The sequence below is a fragment of the Podarcis filfolensis genome, assembly GCF_964270895.1.
Source record: "Podarcis filfolensis genome assembly, chromosome: 11".
NCBI classification, from domain to species: domain Eukaryota; kingdom Metazoa; phylum Chordata; class Lepidosauria; order Squamata; family Lacertidae; genus Podarcis; species Podarcis filfolensis.
In genome coordinates this window covers 48906260-48931091 of record NC_139613.1, presented here as the reverse complement: position 1 = coordinate 48931091, position 24832 = coordinate 48906260, and the positions used below count along the sequence as shown (strand labels likewise).

The 24832-nt window shown below is 42.1% G+C and overlaps 1 protein-coding gene across 1 annotated transcript; it reads right to left on the bottom strand.

Annotated features, from left to right (window-relative positions):
- Positions 1-9846: 9846 nt before the first annotated feature.
- ISOC1 (isochorismatase domain containing 1) lies at positions 9847-19703 on the bottom strand. Its single transcript, XM_083577115.1, has 5 exons — positions 18803-19703; positions 14670-14789; positions 14325-14528; positions 13852-13968; positions 9847-11236 (listed from the first exon to the last, which is right to left on the bottom strand). Exons 1-5 carry the CDS (start codon positions 19250-19252, stop codon positions 11090-11092), a joined length of 1038 nt encoding a protein of 345 aa, XP_083433241.1. The 5' UTR covers positions 19253-19703; the 3' UTR covers positions 9847-11089.
- Between the last annotated feature and the right edge of the window lie 5129 nt (positions 19704-24832).

Genomic DNA, 24832 nt, shown 5'->3' with positions numbered 1-24832 from the left:
GCCAGAGCTCAGGTCCTAGAAGCTATTTAAGTGAGATTTTTTTGCAAGCTCCTGTTTCTCCAGAGGAGTCATTCATATGGGTAAAAATATTTCTTAATGGAAGGAAGGAAGGAAGGAAGGAAGGAAGGAAGGAAGGAAGGACAGTTTGTTTACGGAGCTTTCAATGCAATTCATGTGCTTAGTTTCCCCCAAAAAAATCTACCCTGGAACCAGTTAAACCTCCCCATGGGGGTGCAGTAGGTTTAAGATCACAAGGAAGAAAAAATCCATCAACCAGGAGACATGGGAAACGTAGACTACAGTCATGTGTACATCTACTGGAGAATAAGCCTAAATGGGATTTCCAAAGAAACTTCCATAGTTAAATTAGCTAATTTAACTGCACTTGACTATGGTGGTACCTATTGCTATGTACTTTTAAATATCTTTTTTAAAAAATTTGTTTATTAAATTTGTATACTGCCCTTCATCCGGAGACCACAGAGTGGCTCACAACATAAAAATGCAAAATGTGAACTCAAAATACATAACAAGAACAGGAATAAGAACAAACCAATAACCTCCCCCCCCCCCCATGAACACATTTTAACAGACATAGAATGCTAATCAGCCAAAGTCTAGGTTAAAGTAAAGGTAAAAAAAGGTAAAGGGCCCCTGGACAGTTAAATCCAGTCAAAGGTGATTATGGGGTTCGGGCGCTCATCTCACTTTCAGGCCAAGGGAGCTGGTATTTGTCCACAGACAGCTTTCCAGGTCATGTGGCCAGCATGACTAAACCACTTTTGGCACAACTGAACACTGTGACAGAAACCAGAGTGCACAGAAACGCTGTTTATCTTCCCACTGCAGTGGTACCTATTTATCTACTCGCACTGGCGTGCTTTCGAACTGCTAGGTTGGCAGGAGCTGGGACAGAGCCATGGGAGCTCACCCCGTTGTGGGGATTCAAACTGCCAACCTTCTGAGTGGCAAGCCCAAGAGGCTCAGCGATGGAGGTGGTGCTGTGGCCTGGTTAAAGATAAACGTGGTTACCTCACGCCTAAATATATTTGATGAAGGCAGCAGGCAAGGCTCCCTGGGGAGAGCATTCCACAAACAGGGAGCCACCACTGAAGTCCCATTCTCGTGTTGCCACCCTCTGGACCTCTTATGGAGGAGGCACATGAAGAAGGGCCTTAGATGGTTATTGCACGGTCCGGGTCAGTTCATATGGAGAGATGTGGTCCTTGAGATATTGTGGTCCTGAGCCACTTCAGGATTTATAGGTCAAACCAGCACTTTGAATTGGGCCCAGAAACTAATTGGCAGCCAGTGCAGTTGGGCCAGAATTGGTATAATATGCTCAAACTGTCTTGCCCCAGTGAGAAACCCCTAAATGATTAGGGCAGATCAGTGTTTAGGCCAGAGGAAGCCAACATGGTGCTCTTCAGACGGACTATGGGGGTTCACCCCAAGTATATGGAACTCCCTTTCTGCAATACTGGGTCAAGCACGATTTCTTTACAGTTTCCATCTGTTGCTAAATTTGTGCCTCTTTCCTATGGCCTTTGGAAACGGAATAATTTAATCTGGTGTCCTCCTTTTAGTATTTTACCTACACAAGAAGCAAAGCATTAGACAAATCAATTCCTCACATTCTTTATTGATAAGTGGAACATTTATAATGGAGCAACACTGGCAACAAACATTGTCAGTACCATCTGCTCAACAGAGGGCACTCTAAGCCTGCTTAAATATGGGGTGCATATGGCTTTATTTTCGTTTATAGTAGGGAACCTGTCACTTTCAGTTTCTCTCACTCTTCCTTTTCCCCATCTTCAGTTATCCACATTTCCATATCAGTTTGTGAATTATTTTTAAGATCTCCTGAAAATTCAACAGCATTTTAGTGCGAATTTATCCTAAAATGCACATTTTTGTATGCAATTTTGCCTAATAGACACATATTTGCAAAGCATTTTACCCATATTTTATGCACACTTTACCATAGTATATTCATGTTGAAACACATTATTTGGCTGGAGAAGCGCACTGCAAAATTCTGTGAAGTGCAAATTTCAAAGGACGGCAGTGTTTCTTTTGCATTTTGTCTTGGAAGTGTGAACTAGGTAGGTTTGCCTTTAAACATAAACTGAGTCAAATTATGCCACTTTGTACTTAATCTGTGATTAAATATCTCCCATAAAGATATCTAATTCTGTAAACTCAAGTGTAGGGAACCTCAGGTCCAGGGTCCAATTTCAGCCCGCTTTGCTTGAATTTCAGGACTCTCCATAAGCCACACACTTCCCCTAGGTCACACCATTCAGTCACCATGCCCTGCCCTTCAAGCACCTTCTGCCTGACGGGAACGAGTCCTTAAACAATGATAATGCCGTGCTTGCGTTGATGGAGAGGTTAGTGCATGGGTAAAGCCCTCCGGCTTCTGCATGGCTGAGATGTACAGCCTATGTTCAAAGGTAAGAGTGACATCCCTGGCTCCACCCACCCCTGGAATGGTAGCCCTCTGGCTGAAACAGGTTTTATGTTATTGTTTGAAGAAAAATGAAATAATAAATATATTTTTTAAAAAGAAAACTTACTATTCCAAAACAAGTAGGCAGTTTATGGAAGCTATATACTCCCTGCTACCCAGGTATATAAAACAAAAAGCTCCCCCCGAAACTATTACAGCTTTTTACAGATTGGACATCCTGATGTTCTTTCACCTATGGCACTTTCCTGATCTAAATTCAGGTATTGCATCTTGAAGCTATAGGCATCAAAGGCGTTACAGGTGTGAATTAGATTAGGAAAATAGCTTGGTTGGTGGAGGGAGGGGAACAAACTGTTAACCAGCTCCCTTTCCCCTCAGCTTCATTTGAATAAAAGAAAAAAATGTCTGGTGATCCAATCTCCGATATTCTATCACACATATAAAAAGGTATAAGGGCCCCTGACCATTAGGTCCAGTCGTGGACGACTCTGGGGTTGCGCACTCATGGTGCTCTATAGGCCAAGGGAGCCGGCGTTTGTCCACAGACAGCTTCCGGGTCATGTGGCCAGCATGACTAAACCGCTTCTGGTGATCCAGAGCAGCGCACGGAAACACTGTTTACCTTCCCATCGGAGCGGTACCTATTTCTCTACTTGCACTTTGACGTGCTTTCGAACTGCTAGGTGGGCAGGAGCTGGGACCGAACAACAGGAGCTCACCCCGTTGCGGGGATTCAAACCACCAACCTTCTGATCTGCAAGCCCTAGACTCTGTGGTTTACACCACAGCACCACCCGTGCGGGTCCCCCCCCCATCTTAGGTGGTTATAATTGTTTCACATAACGTGCAGCCAGAATTTAAGAATCTTGAATGATAAATTCGGCACATAAGGCACGTTTTTCATTTAGCCTTGTGTTTGAATAATCTTATGTGGATGTTAAGAAGCCTGGGGTATCTTAACAATTTCCCCAGTAACAATTTCACCTGTTACTAAAGCTTAATTCATCTGGCCTGCTTTATCTCCCCTTCTACTTGATCATAGGAAATCACTTTATACCAGATCAAATAATAATAATAATAATAATAATAATAATAATAATAATAATAAATTTATTTATATCCCGCCCTCCCCGGCCAAAGCCGGCCTCAAAGTATTTATCTGGTCCACTATCATCTACTTACCAGCAGGAGTTCTTCAAAGGCCTGGTTCACAGTCATGATAAGCCATGCAGTGGCAGATTTTGGGCTTTAACATTTCTGCGGGGCCCCGGCTCTCACCTTCCATTGTTTGTGGTTGTTGCGATGCCTGCTGCAGCACCCTCTCAGCTCAGTGTACACTGTGGGCAAACTGGTTGTGCTCCCTTACATCCGCCTCTGTGCATTGCTCCCATTTATAATCTACACTGAATCATGTTATTTAGAATTGTAGAGTTGAGAGGGAACACAAGGGTCATCTGGTCCAATCTTCTGCAATGCAGGAATCCTCTGACCAACGTGGGGCTCAAACCAACGTCCCTAAGATTAAGAGTCTCATGCTTTACCAACTGAGCTATCCCTCGGATGATGTGTTTGAATGCAAGACTATAGTTACATTAGGATTCCCACAAAGCAAATAATCATGCCTAATGCTGCTCAGCTCCACCAACTGAACACTGGAAGAACACAGGTCAAACTACCGTATTTTTCCATCTATAAGACGCCCCCATGTATAAGATGCCCCCTATTTTGTGGGGACTCAGATTTAAGAAAATGGGGGGAGATGGCCAAGAGTGTAAGACGCCCCCTAGTTTTTGACATTATTTTTTAGAGAGAAAAAACCTAGTCTTATGCACGGAAAAATACGGTATTTGTATATTGATCCCAATAGGGTCTGAAGCAGAGTCTTTCCCATTACCTGCTCCTTTTCACCAGAAACATCAGGCATTGAACCAGAGAGCTTATGAATGCAGGGCATGTGTTCTACCATTGCAAGTCAGATCATATTTTACCAAGTGACGCTAGCGCTTTCACTCTTGCTATATGCTTGGCCTTGCCCTCACTGGTTCTGGAAGGCTACTATAGAAGAGTCCCATACGCACAGAGACTTTGCGCCTGCCCATTAGGGGAAATAGGAAGCCCCAAACATATATTTTTTAGATGTCCTTTTTATGTTGAGATTCGTAGAGACACCAGTGATCCTTTGCTGAAGAGGCTCGCCAATCTTTCAGACAAGTCTAAACGTAGTTCTCTCCTCTTAGGCAAAGATCACAAGACGACCTGGCTGATAGCCAGATTTTGCGCCCAGATTTCTAGGCACAGATCATCCTCTAGAATAAAATAGCTTACTAGGGAAATGCTGAAGTCGCCCTTTGGGGTGCCTCAGGGTCAATTTTTATGGTAGCCCAAATCTCAGTTGTACGGGTATATGTATACAGTGGTACCTCATGTTACATAACGCTTCAGGTTACATACGCTTCAGGTTACAGACTCCGCTAACCCAGAAATAGTGCTTCAGGTTAAGAACTTTGCTTCAGGATGAGAACAGAAATCGTGCTCTGGCGGCACAGCAGCAGCAGGAGGCCCCATTAGCTAAAGTGCTGCTTCAGGTTAAGAACAGTTTCAGGTTAAGTACGGACCTCCAGAACGAATTAAGTACTTAACCTGAGGTACCACTGTATATCTCAATTTTAACTCATGAGCTATTGTTGCAGTCTGCTCTGATTGTATATTTTATCTTTATGAATGCTGTTTTTATTGTGTTATGCGAGCTGGTCTTTGACCGTAATAAATTATCTATGAAGGTACCAAGTGACACTATTAAACAAAGCCTTGTGCATTTGAGCTTCTGGTCCAATTCCTGAATCTGGTAACATTTCGCCTGAGTCTCGTTATGACAACAGAACTATCTTCTGTCCCATTCTTACCTTTAGGAGGAACAGCGGAGCAAAGCATATGGTTAACTAAACAAATGCTTGCATGCATATAGAGGATTTTTAAGTAACACACAAAAAACCCTGTATCTGTTAAGATGTTCATAAGTAATAGAAGTAATTGTTACTGCTCGCCAGAAATTGAAACAGCAGCACCACTAATGAGATAATAAATTCCAAGTACAGCCATAGCAACCATCTAGTTTAAAGATAACGGCTCTCGTTTTCTACACAATTAGCAAAATGTGGCAAAAGAAAGCAAGCCAGGGGTGTAGTGCCTTTGGAGGCTGTGCACACAGCTTGCGTTGCTCTCCTGAAACCCAAATACTGCACGTTGCTGCCAATTACCTAGAGGGAGAATTGCACTGTGAAGGATTTACTCAGCCTACTGTCCAGTTTGGGTTTGCTTCCTTAAAAGGCACAGGTACACTACTTGTCTGTAAGCACTTACAGTATTCTCCCGAGTCCTCATTAAAATGAAGCAAACAACACAATTGCTCTTTTGAGCTTTTTCAGCTGCAGCCTCTTGCTGTTTTACTGAGAAAGAGCCTTAATACTTCAGGGGCATAACACTACCAGTCTTTGATATGCTTCGTGTTACTTCCCTTCGTGGCATCATGATTGCTAGTCTTTTTCCACCTTTAAACGTGTTTCTACCAGCCAGTAGTATCTACCCTTCCCTTCACCTCTGACTGCATTGTATACCAATTTTATCTACTTCTTAATTTTGCTGCTTCAGAACAGCTCCTGGTGTGTGTGTGTGTGTGTGTGTGTGTGTGTGTGTGTGTAAATTTATGAGGGTTTAATAAAGGAGGATACCTGCCTCTCAAATTCAGGTAAATCAATGGCATTTAATCTATAATTTAGAGGTGGGAAACAAATTCCAAACCAATATACTGAATCTCCGAATCATAGTTACAGGTAGGTAGCCGTGTTGGTCTGCCGTGGTCGAAACAAAATAAAAAAATTCCTTCCAGGAGCACCTTAGAGGCCAACTAAGTTTGTTATTGGTATGAGCTTTTGTGTGCATGCGCACTTCTTCAGGTATCTGAAGAAGTGTGTATCTGAAGAAGTGTGCATGCACACGAAAGCTCATACCAATAACAAACTTAGTTGGTCCCTAAGGTGCTACTGGGAGGATTTTTTTAGTTTTGTTTCTCCGAATCATGTCAGATCAGTGAATGGCATACAGTATACTAGTAAAGAAGGGCCTTTATACTCGCCAGAAGCACGGCTCTTCCCTCGCCGGCCCTGGATGGAGCCTTTAGAAAAGTCCCCTATGCCCAGAGACTTTGCACCTGTCCATTGGGAGAGATAGGAAGCCCAGAACACTTGTTCTTTAAATGTCCCTTTTACGAAGAGGCACGCAGTAAGTTCATTGATCCCCTACTGGTGAGGCTCGCCCACCTCCCGCAAAAGCAAAAATTTGACCTTTTGCTGTTAGGCAAAGATCAGAAGAAGACCTAGATGGTCGCCAGATTCTGTGTACAAATCTGTAGGTGCAGACCATCGCCCAACTCAAAATAGTCCGGCATGAAAATCCCCAAACTCGGTTCCATGGGTGGCTCTGAGTCAACTCCCTGGGATAGTTTATTGTTGCACATTGTTTCTAAATTTATTGTTGTACACTGTTTTAATTGTCTGTTTTAACCATATTTGCACATCAGTTTCTAATGCTGTGTCATCTATTTCAGAGGCTTCTACTCTGCAGCCTCTTATAGTTGTTTTAACTGTGAGTCTTTTAGTTCCTACGCTCTTACAGTTGTTTTAACTGCATGTTTTAATTTGTTTTTAGCTCTTATCTGTTTTAATTATCAGTTTTTATCCATCCATTATCCGTGTTTAATCTTGTATTTTAGTCAGATGTTTTATCCTATGCTTGTTTCTTTGTCCTTATTTGCTCCAACATTTATCAGTTTAAAAAAAAAATCCTAACTGCTATTTTATTTATATGTTGTTGTTTTTTTATCCTGGTCTGTGACCGTAATAAAGTTCATTCATTCAGTATACTAGTCACAAACCTACATGGTCCACATCCTCCGGGAGCAGAACTGTGGAGCAAAGTGGGCTGTGGATTGCAGCAAGTAGATCAACTTCACATTTTTTTGTTACATTCTCGTTGACCAAACAATCAAGGCCACAAAAACACACAAAATCAATGCCTGCTGGGATTTGAAAATGTGATATAAGCATTTACACTGCAACCCTGCACCCAATTAAATGCCCTCTGCACGTTTATTTGGAAGAATGTTCTACAGCAGCAATGTCGTCTGCTTCCAGGTAAATATATTTAAGATCAGGATGAAAATTCTACTGAAGTCAATGGGTTGTTTCCAGCTAGGTTCTACTCAAAGTAGACCTACTAAAATTAGTGAATCAGTCACGTATATTAATTTCAGTGGGTCTACACTGAGTATGACTAATGTTAGATACAACCCAGTAAGTATGTATACCATTTTAACACACATACCTGAAATTTTGTGTCCTATCAGACTACTCAGTGGGCTTCCAAAGAAATAAAAAGGTATTATTATTGCAGTTTTGAAATTAAAAAGTGGGTCTTCCTTGCTTTCAAGAAAGTCAGTTTTATTTACTGACTGAATTCAGATTCTGCCCTTCAAATTAAAAAACATTTCCAGGGCTTATAAAAATATGCTAAAAGCAACAGTAAAAACCACTAGATAAAATATAAACAGAGCAAGAAACAGCAGGATGAAAGTGGCAGTTAAACACAATTCTGCCAGGTTTTGGGTTTTTTTCAATGTCTCAGGGAAATAAAAATAACTTTGTCTGGAAATTTTAGAATACTTTTGATTAACCAGTTGGCTAGGAATGGTATTTTAAATGCAAGTTAACAGCTCAAGGTGTGAATATTCTAGCTATAAAAATAGCCTTTCTTATCTAGAGTGGCATATCCAGTGAACAGCAACAGACCTCTGTGTGAGAGCATATCTTAAGCATGGACTGGTACTAATGTTCAGCACAGAACAATCACCTTATTTATTATAACATGCAAGTTTCCTGGACAACTTCTTCACCAAGGAAAAAAAAAATCCTTAACATATTTTTTTCAGGTGTGAAAAGGTGACCTCGACTGCTCCTGTTGAACAGGGTGAAGAATGTAAACCATTTCACATGAAAAACAACAGGTAACAGCTCACCTTGATTTTCACTTGTGCTTTGAGTGGCATTCCTACAAATTCCTTCTTGTTAAGCATCACTGAACCTAGTGGGAGTCATTTGTGAGTAAGTATGTATATGATTATATTCCCAATCAGAGGTAAGGGGTGACACAGAGCTTAAGTATCAATGGGCTACATTAATTTTGTATTTGGGACATTGCATTCTGCAATGGTTTATCCCTTATTCCAGGAAATGAACAGCTTTGTCGTTCTGTAAGATTTTTATAAATATGGCTTGAAATCTTACAGAATTGTAAAACCGACAGTTAAGATGCACAAAAAAACCCGTTAGCAACAACCCTTTTCCTCAGCAGTGAAAGAAGAGATTTATACTGTATATAAATAGCCTAAAAACTGCCACCTTCCTGTCTCCCCACACAGAGCCATTAAGTCCTGTAATGACACGGAATGCTTATGAGAATTTTTTTAATGGGATTTGTGGAGCAGGGATGCAAATGTTATCAGCATACAGTGGTACCTCGGGTTACATACGCTTCAGGTTACAGACTCCGCTAACCCAGAAATAGTGCTTCAGGTTAAGAACTTTGCTTCAGGATGAGAACAGAAATCGTGCTCCGGCGGTGCGGCAGCAGCAGGAGGCCCCATTAGCTAAAGTGGTGCTTCAGGTTAAGAACAGTTTCAGGTTAAGTACGGACCTCTGGAACCCGAGGTACCACTGTATTGGTCCAGCAGCACAACGGTGTGTGTTTCTCAATCGAAAGCTCTTCCTGCTGAATTGAAGACCACTCGAGGAAACTTCACAGGCAAAAATGTGATTTGGCATAGGTGTCTGTTGTTTGGTTGGATGGAATATAAACTCTTGCAGGTTATAAGCACTATATCTAGGGCATACCTAACAATAAATTGCATCAGTGATTGATTTGAACTAGACAATCAAATCTTTGTCTACAGATGTATCTGGTATATGGTGTAATATATTAAGATGTGTTTTCAGTTTGGTTCGAATGTTGTTGGGCTGTTTCTGCTCTTTGACAGCTGTTCCTTTATACTTTGCCCTGCTTGAAAGCACTAATAATAAGACATTAAAAAGTAGGTCACTAATGTGGGGCAGTGATTTCTTCAACTCTTTCGTCTTTTGTCTGCAGTCACATCTTGTGCTTGTTCTAAACTGTGACAAGTTGTTTTCGTTTTGTTTTGCAGAAAATGAAAAACAAATTGCTTTCATCCACACGCTTCCCTCCACAGACAGAACATAACTTTTGAAAACACAATAAAAGGAAGTGTAGAATGAAGACTGAAGTTTTATATCACAACAAGACACAGTAAACATCTGCATTTATTTGAACATACCACGATCATTTTAAGAGTCAATGTTTGTGGGAAATTTAAGAACTTTCCATCAATGCATGGTTTTCATTTTTTTAAAAAAACACATCGGTATTATTACTGTCATATTGCAAAATATATTCCTATAAAGCCACAAACATACTTGATACAAATCCTAGAACAATTTGAACTCGGTTCTAACATGAATTAATTGGCCTGTATTAAGGGCACTGTTATTCAAATTTACTTCCAGCTATAAAATTATAGATGTCTTTTTCAAAATATACTATTACACCGGACTCCTTTTAAAGCCTATTTAGCATCCATATTACAGAATACTGCATAAAACTGAAGAAGCTGATTCCCCCCACCCCAAAGCTTGCTTGAACTAATGCAGAAGCCAGATGGAGTTCATTAAATCTAGGCATACAGGGATTAAAAATAAATCCCCCAACGCATCCAGAAAAAAAGTTATTTTAGTACTTGGAAATGAAGAGTTTGAGCATCTTACTTTGAACTGTCTACAAGTGAATTAACGTCACTCACTTCAGTGTCATCTGTCACTCACTTACTCCCATTAACAAGCTGACAGAATTGCTCTTTATTTGAAAGTGAACATCAACTCGCAGACTTTTTTTTCCAGTTAGAAAGGACTTTGTAACACCATTTAGTAATAAAGTCTCGGATAATCAAGAATCAGCTTTGCTAAGTTACCTTCTAAAGTACTACATCTATATTGCCTGTTCCCTTAGCTTGTTCTTCTGACTATAAAGCACCATTCCCGCCCACCCAAAGAATATATATATCTATCTCATTTTATTTAAAATATGATTCTATTTGTAGAATGGCAAAACGTTATGTATCACATTTATCTATGTCATTGTATTATTAGTACAAAAAGTAAAACAATTCCAAAGTACATTTGCACAATCGAGGTTTCACAAAAATATGCACTTTTCTGAACTGTGTTACAATCAGTGGGTACAGTAGAGACAAACAGGCACCTCTGTTTTAAAAGTTTGTTTGACAACAAAAACGATCCTATGGTACCCAGAGCCTTGGGATGACTGTGACTAACAGAATACACTCGCACCTGAACAGCGTAACCAAACAAATTCTGCTAAGGCAAGCACAATTACATCGATTTGCAGGTGATGTGTGTGTGTGTGTACGCGAGTGAGAAAGTTTACATCTTTGACTCTCCGTTACCAATGGTCTTTCAAGAACGTCGTCTTTTACACTTTGGAGAGGAGCCCAGACTCTGGAGCACTTGCCTTAATGAGGTTCTGGATTTCTTTGAATTTGGGGTGGTCTTTGTCGGCTATTAGCTGCAGCAATATAGCTTCACTAGTGGTAACGATAATCCCGGTGCGAGCTAGACGCTGGGGAAAAAAAAAAGCAAAAGACGACAGCTGGGGTGAGTATACGCTGCGTACCTAGTGAGAAACTTTTCAACCACAATACCACTGCCTCTGCAATTTCTCATCACAGGTGAGGGAGGTCCCAGGTAAGGAGGATTGGCAACTTAAGATGATAGACTATGCGGAACTAGCTGGCCTAACGCACAGAAGAAGAGAGCAAGAGGAACGTATATTTAAAGAGGAGTGGGGAATTTTTTGCCAAGTATATGGAAAACCATTGCGCACAGCTGGAAACGCTGGCAGCGTTAAGGTAAATTCAACAGTGTAACAAATACTTGAGCAATGTAAGATGGGGGAATAAAACGGTTATGGCAAAATATGCAGGAATGGTGGATAAAAGTAAATGAACCATGGAAGGGAAAGGAGGGAAGTCATCAAATGTATGGTACTATGCAAGACGCTTATTCTGAGATGTAAAACTGAAAACTTAATAAAAGCTACAAAAATAATACAATTTCTCAGCACAATATATTACAGTTCGTTATTTTAAAACAAGAGAAACATCCATTACCATTTGCGGGGGGAAACTTCTGTTCTCTTTCACTGCAATGTAGGTAGGCTGGATTAAAAATCCAAATGGCTAGGACTTTAAATCACTTATATGGAATAGTAATACACAGGGCTTTTTTTCCTGCGGGAATTCAGTTCCGGCATTTCTCAGGTGGGCGCCATTGCCATTATAAGATAACAAGGGAGGCATTACTAGTGAGTTCTGGAACCTATTTTTCTAGCAAAAGGGCACTGATAATACAACATTACCTATGTCCTTGGTGAAATTAAACAGGATTTAACAGCAGGAGGTCATATTCCATGTAACATATTAAATTTGACAGAGCCTTATTAGAGGAATACCTATTTCCCTAATATCAATTTATTTTTGTCCTGTCACTCTTCTGAGACAATCAAGATATTTTAGCTGCTGGTGGGAGAAAAATATGCAGAATATATTAAAGAATTCTCGATGGAAACACTGAGATCAGATGCACACCTTTGCCAATGAAAAATAAGATTTGATTTAGCATGATAGGTTTGTCAAATGGCTGTAGTCGTGGTAAAGAAGTGGGTGAGAAATTATACAAAAAATGCCTAGTTTCTAGAGAGATGCTATGCTACTCTGGAACAGCAAAAGAAAGCCTTGTGGTATCTTAAAAACTAACGTTATTTATTATTACAGCATAATCTTTCATGGCTCAATCAGATGTGATACCTGGATACTCCTAACCCTTAAACATTCCAAATATCAACACAAAAACACACACAAGGAACAAGCAAAAATGAGGAAGCACTAAATAATGCTTTCATTCAGAAAATGAGGCAGTAATTAAAAGAACAAAGAAACTTGCAAATGCAAACTTCAAAAATGTTTGGTCCAGGTGACATTTAAAACAAATAATGACACAAAGTCAAAGTTGGGAATTATCTTCTTTGAATATGCCCGGTTTACAAGACCATAAGAAATCATCCTAAATCCCCTATAAGAACATGACTGTTGTCCAGTATGTATTAGAAAAGTTGAGGGCAAATGGCTTTGCACTGAGAATTAGGCAGAAACATTTGTCATCACATATAAAAATTGCTCTCTGCAAGCGGGAGGATAGGAAATAAGTATTACTTAGTGCAGACTTATTTAAAATTAATGGACATAACTTAGTCATGTGGTCGGGGGATCAATGCTTATGATGGAGAAACAACAATTTCCTTATTGAAAGGAAAGTTAGGAAAAAAAGTTTAGCATTTTGTTTTTGGTATAGCTGGACAGTTCAGTTCTAATAGTAAGATGGTTAAACAACATGTCTTAATAACATTTAGTTCCAATGATCTTTATTACAGCAGTTGAATGTTTTGTACCCAAACAGAAAATCATAGAAGTATTTATTAATACTTTATGACATCAGTCCGATAAATACTTATGTCTGAGTAACCCACTGAAAACAGCAGAATTACTTCTCGTTAACTGTGCATAGCATTGTACTCTAGGGATGATACAATGAAGAATCAGAGAGGGTTGATTATTTTAATGCTAGACAAAATCAGAGGATGAGTCAGTTGTGGTACAGAAAGGAATTTTTATAGTAACACTATTAGATCGGCAGTCGAGACAGAAAGTCTGGAAAAACACATCTATTATAACCCAACCATCCTGCTATGGTAGAATTCCCTAAATCAAAAACCATTCTTGATGGCATACTGACCGACTTCCCCTCACAAACTTCCAAAAACAATTTCTTATTGAGCTTTCTCCATTGTTGGTCCGGTCATAATATTAAAGCTTAGTAGTTAAAAACAGTAGTGTACAAAACGATCAGCCAAAAGCTTAAATAAAAGAGGCTTTACATGTTTCCTGAATTCAGATAAAGAGGGCAACTCCTAGATATCCCCAAACTGCATGACTTGGACAAAATAAGCAAGACATATGGATCTTATCGGATTTTCTACCATTTTTGGTTACGATATGGTTCCCACTTCTCTTCCATGTAGTATGAATCCTAAAGTCTATCAAAAAGTTAGTGGTTATGCCCGTCTTGTAACAATTAAAGAGATCAACCTCATACACATCCCCATCTCAAAGTAGTTACCTCTAGGGCAAACATTCTGTCCATCATACTTCTTGAAGATGTTGCATCGGCCACAATGTGAACTTCGAGACCTCTGCCTACCAATTCCAGAGCTGTCTGTTGGATGCAGACATGAGTCTTGGAGAAAAACAAAAATTAATTTCATCAACCATCACATAAACAGAATATCAACGACTTCAGGACAAGCTAGCTGCTTGTGTATTTGTTTTCCACACAGTTAGACAAAATGTTCCGAATACAAGTGTATATAAGTGATTAGAGGAAGTTTGGCAAGTTATATTTACAGATAGCATGTAAGCTATTTGTTCTATTATGGAATAACTTATTGGTTTTCATATATCTGTTCGTCTCTATGTATATAAATATTTTATAGGATTATTGCCGTAACACTAAATATACGAAAACATCACTTTTATCTAAATAATAATACTTCTGCAGAAAGTCTATAGGCAAGTTATGAATGTAGTACTTACTTCTACCCCAAATAAAACAACACTGCGAACTCCAGGAATCTCTGCTATTGCAGACTCAACTTCAGGCAATACCATAGAAAACTTTGTTTTTGGTAAGACAAGTTTAGCTGCAGTTAAATCTATTTCTTGCACTGTGCTTCCAAGACCTTTAGGATACTGTTCCGTTACAATAACTGGGATTCCTAAAATTCGTGCACCTTGAAGCTGCAAATGGAAAAAGCCGACACAAGAATTAAACTTTTATTTAAGCAATAAAATAGTCCATAACAATAAAAATTATACAGCAGCAGCAGCTGATAAAATTAGAAACCAGGTATGTTATACTAAGAAACCAGGTAAACTTACTAATCGTTGGCCTACGCTGATGATATCTCCAAAATACTTGATAGCAGGTCTAAATCTCTCTTGCATATCACAACAGAAAAACACAGTGCTTGAAGGTGTGAGGTTGCCCAATGTGGTTAACTGAAATAAAGGAAAAATCAGAAATCACAGGTCAAACAAGTCCTATTTGAGGGGAAATATTTTACATTGGCTAGGAGCCAAATACCCACTTTAGGTGAGTCCAAAGGGCTAGGTGTGTCCAGCAGGATATTGGACTTTTTTTTCTTTGAACAGCATGCCCCCATGTCATACAGTCAACTCACAAATCCTCCGTTTCAAAACCAAGATGTAACAGCAAGAGGAAAAGGAAAAATCAAAAGCTCCTTCAAGTGTGTTGAACTGGTTACACAATTCTTTGGATCCCAGTCATTATCTGCTGGAATAGCTCTGGCATGCAGTCTTCCAGTACCTGAAGACATGTGCAATCTAAACACATTTCAAGATAAAGGTAACAGGCATCGACACAGATTTGTAAATACAGCAACACCGAACATGACGTATTGCAAATATTATACTTGATAAATTAAAAGCTTAATTTAAAAAACAACTAAGTAAAAAACAGCATTCTAAAGTGAATCGCACTAGGTTCTTCCCTATTATGTGATCCCAACTTCACTGTTTACATTCAGACGACTAGGACTGGAAAATTGTTCCCCATTCTAAGGAGCTGTGTCAACCCAACACTTTTGCCCCAGGCAGACTGAACCCTTTCTTAAAGTTGCTCTTTTGAAGTAGCACACAGAGACACAGACACACACACCCTTCACCATAATGAAAGTCCCCCCCCCCAAAAAAAAAATAATCACAAAAAGTTTAAATGCAAAAAACTGGCACTCGATGCAGAAGGCTTCTCTCTGAAAATATACAAAACAAGTTTTTCATTTTCCCGAAGCTAGCACAGGACACAGAACTGAAGAGGGCGGAGATAGCACTCTAAAACCATCTTCACCATCCTTTAAAGCGCTGTGAGTCTTTATCCTTACTAATGTCACTCTGAATACGGGAAGAATCTCTGCTGACCTTTACTAATACAACCATGTTAACCCCTATGCATAATTCTGCAACTCACACATTCTAACGTATGTCTATTTAAGGAGAAGGGTTGCAGCTCAGTAGTAGAACTCAAGTTTTGTGTGTGGAAAGACTCCTGGAGATCTACAGCTAGTCAATACCCAACTAGGTAAACCAATGTCGGTGTAAAGACAGCTTTTTTTGTTTCTAAAACATAGGATGGAATCCAGGGAACTGTGAGCAATATTCTCCTCATGCAATGGGGCTTTCCCAGCTATTCCATCTCACTGCAGTCCCTTGCACCTTCCCAGGGGCTGCAGCTAGAAGAAATCAAAACTCACCTCCCTTATGTTAGTGGAAGTGGCTCTTCGGACTGCACTCGTAATTTTTCAACGGTGTGAGCAACTACTTGGGAATTATTTTATGTCCGTGATAAGCATACGTAAAGTTGCTTAAAAGATGAAAGTTTAAGCTGGAGCTGACTCACCATCATTAAATGCAGTGTGGCTTGACTTTGTAACACCCTTCCAAGTACCCTTTTTGTGCACACTGGCACAGTTTGTACATGACATTTAGCTAAACTTTAGAAGAAACTATGGTTTGACATAAATGAGAAGCAAGCTGGTGCCTGCTGCTCAAAGCTTCCCTGGCACTGCTTCCCCCCGTTCCTATCGCACTGCAAAGCAAGCCAGCCTGACTTCTTGCGATGTCAGAACACAGGTTTGTGGCTTATTTCCCTCAAACAAACCATAAGCAACAGGCCCAGAACAAACCTTGTGGTTTGTCTGAAGAGAAACAAACTACAAGCCTCAGTTCAAAGGACAAGTCAGACAGAGCAGCAGCCGGAACACTCTGAGAACTTGCTTCAAACTACGGTTTTAATGTGATGTCTGAACAGGGCTAATGTGTGCTATCGAGTAAGGACAGCAAACCAAAACAAATGTTTAGCATGGTCTCCTACACCCAGTCTGTTCTGCATCTTTCAGTTCAGCCTCCCTTTCATGAGCAGCAGCACACTATTGATTGTTACTGGGACTTAAAGCTTGCAGCCGTGACAGGATGAGAATGCCTAAATACTGATCAAAATTGGGTAGGGACAAGTAGAGGAAATGAGCGCTTGCACCTCTATTTTGACCAAATTTGTGGGATAGTTAAGTGCAAGTGATCCGAAGCAATATGTTTAAACTAGTCTGTTTTTTAAATAATACGGTGCCTGACTCTGCACAAGATGAGGCTGTTATTGTTCCTCAAAACACGTTCCCTAACTGACAAAGAGGCATTACTGAATGTACAGTTTGTACTTGTATGCTGTGGCGGTGGATGAAAGTTCCCTGCATTCTCCTGAGGTTACATGCCTTACACACTTGCTTTCTAGAGACGTATTCTGCACTCAGCTATGTTTCCAAGTGGATGCTTTGCGTAGATTTTTTATATAACTAGTCTCACATACCTAGTTCAAACTGAATGCATTACCAAATGCCCTTTCCTAAATCTCCAAACTCTTACTTTAATTTTGGACTGAGAATACTTTCCTTGCCAGCTTCAGGATAACATCAGTCCAAAAGAAGGCTCTCCTTCGTATTGCCTTTGAGTTCATTTCCGGCTTTCTGGGGCAGGAGGGCACTTCGTTCCTGGCTTATCAGCTGGGTGAGGTGAAAGGTACTTCCAATTCTTAGTTGAGGTTAGTTGAGAAGCCCTTACCCTCATCAAAATTGAGTAAGCCGAAGTTGAGACATGTCAGGAAAGTCATGCTCCACCTGCCAACATCATTCTCCTGCCTTCTGGAGGTGGGAAGAATCCGATTTCTCCTCCCATCTTCAGGGGATTTCTTGCTACTCTGGCCAGTATTTTAAATGAGGAGATGGAAGCAAGCCCCATTGAAATCACTGGGTGGCGCGGTCTTAAAATTAAAAATGCTTTGGACCCGATTACCTGATGGGCAGTGCAATAGAGCCCCCCTTCACATTTCACCTGAGCCACAAACACCTTACATGGCTCTAGGAGGAAAGCCCTCCTCTCTTTTTGCCTCTGCTACCCAAGCGCATACCAACATTTCTCTGATGAAAATAGGGAAGTCCTATTCCATGATGATGATACAAAATAATATAGCCACTCAGGGCAGCTTCCAACTTATGTAAAATCCTAATAAAACATTAAACATTAAAAAAAAATTCCCTATACGAGGCTGCCTTCAGATGTCTTCTAAAGGTTGTCTAGTTACTTATCTCCTTGGCTCGGGGGTCACATAACTCCATACCCTCCAACATTTCTCTGATTAAAATAGGGATGTCCTACCATACCCTCCAATGAAAATAGGGACGTCCTAAGGAAAAGTGAGACCTTCCAGGATCAAACCAGAAACTGGGACGGCTTCTGTAAACCTGGGACCGTCCCTGGAAAATAGGGACACTTCTGGGTCTGCAAGCGCCATACTGGCATTGGCCTACCCTCCAAGGTACACATGAGCGTAGCCAGGATTTTTGTTTGGGGGGGGAGGGACCGATGCGACGGATCAGTTAGTTATTTCCAGTGTTTTTTTCTGGGGGGTTACGCAGACCCCTAAACATTTTGTGCATCTAAGTTCGGCCTCAACGAGGGGCAGTATTTCAATATCAATAGGAAATGAGAGTACTCCTAAACATTTTTTAAGGGAAAAAGCACTGAGTATTTCTATTGTTTTGATGGGGGGGCAGCTGCCCCCCTCTGCTACGCCCATGTCACTACCCTCTTCAGACCTGCACCTGGCAGCTGTTTTTATAAGAGAAAAGGAATGAGAGAGAGAGAGATTTATGCTTTTCTCTCTGGGCAGGAGGCAGACCTGGAGTTTGTCCCGCGCGTTTGGGCGGCAGGGAACCAGCAAGCTGCCAGCCGAGAGAGTTCACCACCTCCATCTCCTCCTCCTCCTGCAAACGGGAGAGGATGGTGGGGGCGAAGGGATCTCCCCCTTTCCATGACGGGGAAAGTGAGCAGGGGAGACCCACAAGGCGCCCAACCCCGCGCCCCCCGCCCAACCAAAGCGCAAAGAATTGGGTCTGGGTGCACAAGGCTCGCCCCCCTGCAGGCTCCCCCCCCCCCGCGCCCACCTGTATCTGCAGCGGCACCAGGCGCACTTTGCAGCGCTCGCCCACCAGGAAGCCCTTGGGCAGGTCGATGTACTGGCTCCACTCGTCGGAGAAGAGCTGCACCACGAACTTGCGGTGCATGTCCAGCTGGTCGCCGTAGAGGCTCAGGAACTTCTGGATCAGCACCTCGTAGCCCGAGCCGTGCGGCACCGTCGAAGGCCTGGCGAACACCGAGAAGCAGAACAGCACCGGCACCGCGCCGGGAGACGAGCCGCCGGCGGCGGAGCCTTCCACCAAGGGCTGCTGCTGCTCCGCCGCCGCCGCCATGTTCGCGGGCAGCCGCTCCAGTTCCGCGCCTCCGCTGCTCCTCCTCCTGCTGCCGCTGCTGCTGCTGCCGGTGCCGCCTCCCGGCCAGACGGGGCGCGCCGGCGGCTCCCAATCGCGGCTCCTGCTCCTCCTCCTCCTCACCATGGGAGCCAGCCCTGCCTTGGCTCGCCCGGCCGGGGCGGAGCGCGCAGGTGGCCGCCGCGCTTCGCTTCCCCTCGAGCCTCCCGCGCCCGCCCTCAGGCCGCGTCCCCGTTATCGCCTCGCCGGGAGCCGCTCCGTCGTCTCCTTCGCCCCCCACGCAATCCACGCGCGTTGTGCTGGCTGGCGCGGAAGGATACGGGCTTGCGCTATGGAGAGTGGCGGGCGGGGGGGGGGGAATCTGAGGTGGCCAGTGACGGTGCTTAGAGGCGGTGGCCGCGGGGAAGCAGGGCTATGGCGGCTGCTGCTGCTGCTGCTGCCGCCTGGCAGTCTGAGGGGAAATTCGGGATGGGGTGGAAATGCCCCTTCCCTCGTTTCCTCTGCTCTTGTGGTTTCCATCTGCCGGCGAATAATTGTACCACGACAAGCAGATGCCAGCACCACCCGCGCCAAAAAGAGAGAGAGAGAGAGGCTGTGCCACTTTGGGGTTTTGGCCAGTCAAGTGTTTTCATTTCCTCCAACATTTCCCTGATGAAAATAGGAACGCCCTATTCCAGATGTTTTTGGGGTCCATGGCTCCCCCGCCAGTGCTGGGTTTATGTATAAGCTAAACAAGCTATAGCTTAGGAGGGGCCCCCCAAAAAAAATTAAAGGGGGGAAAAACTGGATGTACATTTCAAAAATATAAGATAAAAAACAAATAGAATAAAACCTACCTACAACAACAGTGTTTTGTGTTGTGTGGGCTCCTATGATGTAAGTCATGGGCCCTGCCTGCTAGCCTGCTCCCTAAAATATCACAGGTTTGCTCATTTCTGTATATAAGGGTGCCTACATTCTGCATGTGCAAATGGCTTTAGATATCTAATAGGTCCATAAATTACCATATAGCATATTGTTATGTTCTGAAGTTCTCACCCTGGGCCAGCAGGGGGATACCGTAGATAATTTTCACTCAGGTCCACATATGCAAATAAGGGGTTGAAAGTGACGTTCAGTGATTGGATAGTTACAGAAAGTGGTTACAGTTGCATTGTACTGGAGCTCTATATAAGCAGGCTGGCTGAACCCTTCAGTTCAGTTCAGGTCTGGCCTGTGAATAAACAAAAGCTGTTTGAAGAATCCTTGTGTCGTCTGATATGTTCACCCACAACTTAACACATATATTCAACACAAAAAAACAGTGGCAATTTGTTGTTGACAAGGGACAGTTGGATATACAGGGTGAGTTTTTTTAAAAGAGGCCCCGTGGAACATGTGTACTCTGTATCCACGGGGCCTCTTTTAAAGGACTCGCCCTGTATAAAGGGCCCCATTACCTTCAGTAGGTTAGGGCCTCATCAAACCTAAATCCGGCCCTGCCCTTGACCAACTGCATTCTTTCTGTGGCACCCCTGTGGGGCAGTTATGCTACCCTTTGCTTGCAGAGCAGGCAGCCTCTCGCCCTTTTTCAAACACCCTCCCTTGGGGAGGGTTCCCTCAGCCTCCTCTCCTTGGGAGTCCTCTGGGCAGCCGCTGCCAGCACCCCTGGTCTCTGAGCTGCCCTCCCTGCCCCAAAGAGAGGTACTGCCTCACTCTGCCCCACAGGGGCCTGGGATGCAACCCCTGGCCAGCCCCAGAGGCACCATTTGCCTGGGGAGCTTGTAGCCAGGGCTGCTGTAATAAACAGCTGTGGAAGCCTTTGGGAGGCAGAGATGCAAGAGAGCATTAAAGGAGAGAGGGAAGGAAAGAGGGGCAGAGGCCAATGTTGCCCATGGCACCCCTAACCAAAATTCAAGGCACCCCAGGGGCCACAGCACACTGGTTGAAAACCACTGTCCAGATTCCATTATTATTATTATTATTATTACTACTACTACCCTGCCCATTGTATTGAGTTGCCCCAGCTACTCTGGGTGGCTTCCAACATACATAAAACATAATAAAACATTAAACATTAAAACTTCCCTATACAGTTCAGATGTCTTCTAAAGGTTATCTAGTCACTTATTTCCCTGGCTTGTGGGCCACATAATTCCATGCTCTTCAACGTTTCTCCGAGGAAAATAGGGACGTCCTAAGGAAAAGCAGGACATTCTGAGGTCAGATCAGAAACTGGGTGGCTTCTGTAAATTGGACTATCCCTGGAAAATAGGGACATGGAGAGTCTGAAATGCATCAATTTTTTTCAGTGGCCAGCTTAATTACTCAACAAGGCTTATCCTAATGCTGATTGAGTTCATGACTGCAGCCAATAATTTAATGCTGTTATGACAGAAGCTCCTGAAGTGGTCAGCTGTATGAGCTAGTCATTAACCAACTTGAATCAATTCCAGTTCCTTAATTAAAATATGATAGTGTCAATCCTATTTTGCTCATTTGATTTAATCAGCCTTAATTTGCCATGTGTTACTTTTAAAGACTACTGTAGTAATTTAGCATTTAGGATAGCATAGTAATGACCAGCGTTTTACAGTTTTATTGTACATCTATTGCAATTCCTAATTGCAAATATAGTGTAATGTATTTTGTTGCTCCCCCCCCCTGCCTTTTCTAGCTATGATGCTAACATTTTGGATTGGATGCAATGTATTGTGTCAGTGCAACAAGAAGTCTGGAATGACTCAAGAAGGGCTTGGTTAAACATAATGTACTACACAGGCAGTCTAGGGCTGTGGCAATATGAAGTATAATCCAATCCATGCTAACCAGCCCAGGACGCCCTTTGCACTTGTGCAGTGATATTTTCACAAGGGATGTTTAACTCAGGGTCAACTTACCTGGAGCTAATAACCAATGACTCATACATCACACAAGATTGGCACCTCCCATGTTCCCTGGGGACAGCTTTCCACAAAACAGAAATAAATGTGGGATACAGGATGGAGAACGAGATGAATCTTTTGTCTGATCCATCAGGATTCATGTTTTTGATTTTGACAGCAGTTGAACTGGGAGCAAATGAGCCTCTACAATATTTAGGACAGATAGTCAACCAGCCCAGAAAAGGCCAAGAGTGGTTCTAGAAGTGTTTAATATGGAAATACCTATCTCTTATTGAGCACCCTATTTCCAGGTCAAGGTGGGTGGTAGAAGCGATTGCAGACATTGCCCAGCATTAATTCAATAACATGAGTACCTATTTGACCAAATAGACTTGCTCCTCTGCAAATGCTGATATAGCAGCACACACATGGATATGTATGTTCTTGAGAAAAGACTTGCTTGCATCATTCATCTCAATTGATCTCTCTCTATTTGTCCATTGAATACATGTACTAAATATTTTTTGCAGCAGAATATTTTTATCCAGCCTGCCTTCCACCTAGAGTTTAGTTTCTTTTTTAATCAGTCTTTTCCACAAGTCAATTAAATTATAACCATTGAGTTTAAACCAGGCTAGATTCATGGTGTCTGGTCTGACATCTTAGTGGATAACATACTGAAGGCTGCTTCAAACACACGTAAGTCTCCTACAAGTATATTTTTTGTATAGCAAAGTACATGTACATTATGCTGTGAAGGTACATCTCTCTCCCCCCCTCCCCCGCTTTCACAGGACATGTGTTTTCCCTTATCTGTCTTGCGAGAAGCAACCCTGACAAAATTTTGTTCCTTTGTCCAAGAAAAACTTATGCAATCTTCCTGAGGTATTTTTTTCAAAAACAGTCTTGCCTTTTTTCCCCCTTCCTTCCACACATTCATGTCTAGATTCAGAGTTATTTGCTATTTTCTGCTTTAGTACTGCTGAGCCACTGTGACCTACTCTTCTTCCTTCCATCATTCAATGTCAGCCGAGGTCTGAATTGATATCCTCATTTTGTCTATAGTCTCTGGAGACCTGTCAAGAGCTTCCTCAACAAGCTGAGCTCTGCTCAACAAGATTTTCTTCCACCCAGTTTCTTTAGTGTCCTGAATTTTGAATTACAGAATTATATAAAGCAGTGACTGCTGTCGAGCTTATTTCCCCAATTATTGTATAGTGATAGTATAACCTTTCAAGATGTCATGAGTCTATCTCATATATTAGTTTTACCTTACATTTGCCCTGCTAGCTCCACTGAACTTTTTAAACCATGTGAACTTGTCAACTTGTTCTACATACTTTCCACTGAATGATACTTCTGCAAACTTTTCCTCATTAATTTCAGCCACTGTATTACCAGCTTTTATTATGAGACCATAGCTGTATTATCCTCTCCATCCAGGTAGGTATATTATTGTGATGGGAGCACCATTAGGTTCTTAAAATTAACATTGCCTTCTGTGCCCCAAGATGTGGCAGCTGGGCCTTGGTAGATTCTGTACATTTTGTTTAATTGATTACTGCATCCATTACTTTGCATTGTATACCACCTTGGGAGTTCAATCTGAAGTTGCAGAGCCACTGGCTGGAGGAGATTTGGATGGCGTGGAAGTATTCCTTTGCTAGCAGAGAAAAGTGCTGCTGGGAAGGCAGATCTGTGGCGGATCTCAGCACACCTATGGAAAGCTTAGTTGGGTGTAGATCTACCACCGGTGGTTTCTACTAGCAGCAGGCCCTGAAACAAAACATGTTGATATCTGTTGAGTCCAATACCCCTTCATTCCCCCATCTACTGTTGGCAGAATGCTTCTGAATACAGTCGTACCTTGATTTTCAAACAGCTTAGCTCTCAAACGTTTTGGCTCTTGAAGGCCGCAAACCCAGAAGTGACTGTTCCAGTTTGTGAACTATTTTTGGAAGCCGAATGTCCGATGGGGCTTCCATGGCTTCTGATTGCCTGGCAGGAACTTCCTGCAGCCAATCAGAAGCCGCGCTTTGGTTTCCGAATGTTTTGGAAATCGAAAGGACTTCCAGAACAGATTCTGTTCTACAGGTGAAACTCGGAAAATTAGAATATCATGGAAAAGTTCACTTATTTCAGTAATTCAACTTAAAAGGTGAAACTAATATATGAGATAGACTCATGAGGTGTTATGCTTCTACTTCTCAGAGGTCCAATATCGCTCTATTTGCAGTTCTTGTTTTGCTGATTTCATTTAATATTCTAATTTTCTGAGATTGTTAATTTGGGGTTTTCATCAGCTGTACGCCATGATCATCACAATTATAACAAATAAAGGCTTGACATATCTCGCTTTGCATGTCATGAGTCTATCTCATATATTAGTTTCACCTTTTAAGTTGAATTACTGAAATAAATGAACTTTTCCACGATATTCTAATTTTCCGAGTTTCACCTGTACTTCCAAGGTATGACTGTACTACTTTGCTGGGAATCACAAGTGAAAAAAGTGCTACTGCGCTCAGGTCCTGCTTGCAGGCTCCCTATAAGAAGGTGGTTGGCCACTGTGGGAACAGAAGGCTGAACTAAATGGGACTTTGACCTCATTCAGGCCTTCCTTGGCTTCTGGGCAGGGGGTTCAAAACAAAGTTGGAAAGGCTTTGGATGCAACTGTAGCTCTGCCATGTCTCTACCCACTTCTGATTGCTGTGAATGTCTTTCCCTCAAATGCAGTTTCAAAATTAATAAACAAATAACTGAAGTTTGTTTATTGAAGGGATTTTTACGTTGCTCCTCAGCCAGAAAAGGGTCCCAGTTATCTTCCCACAAGGGTCAACAG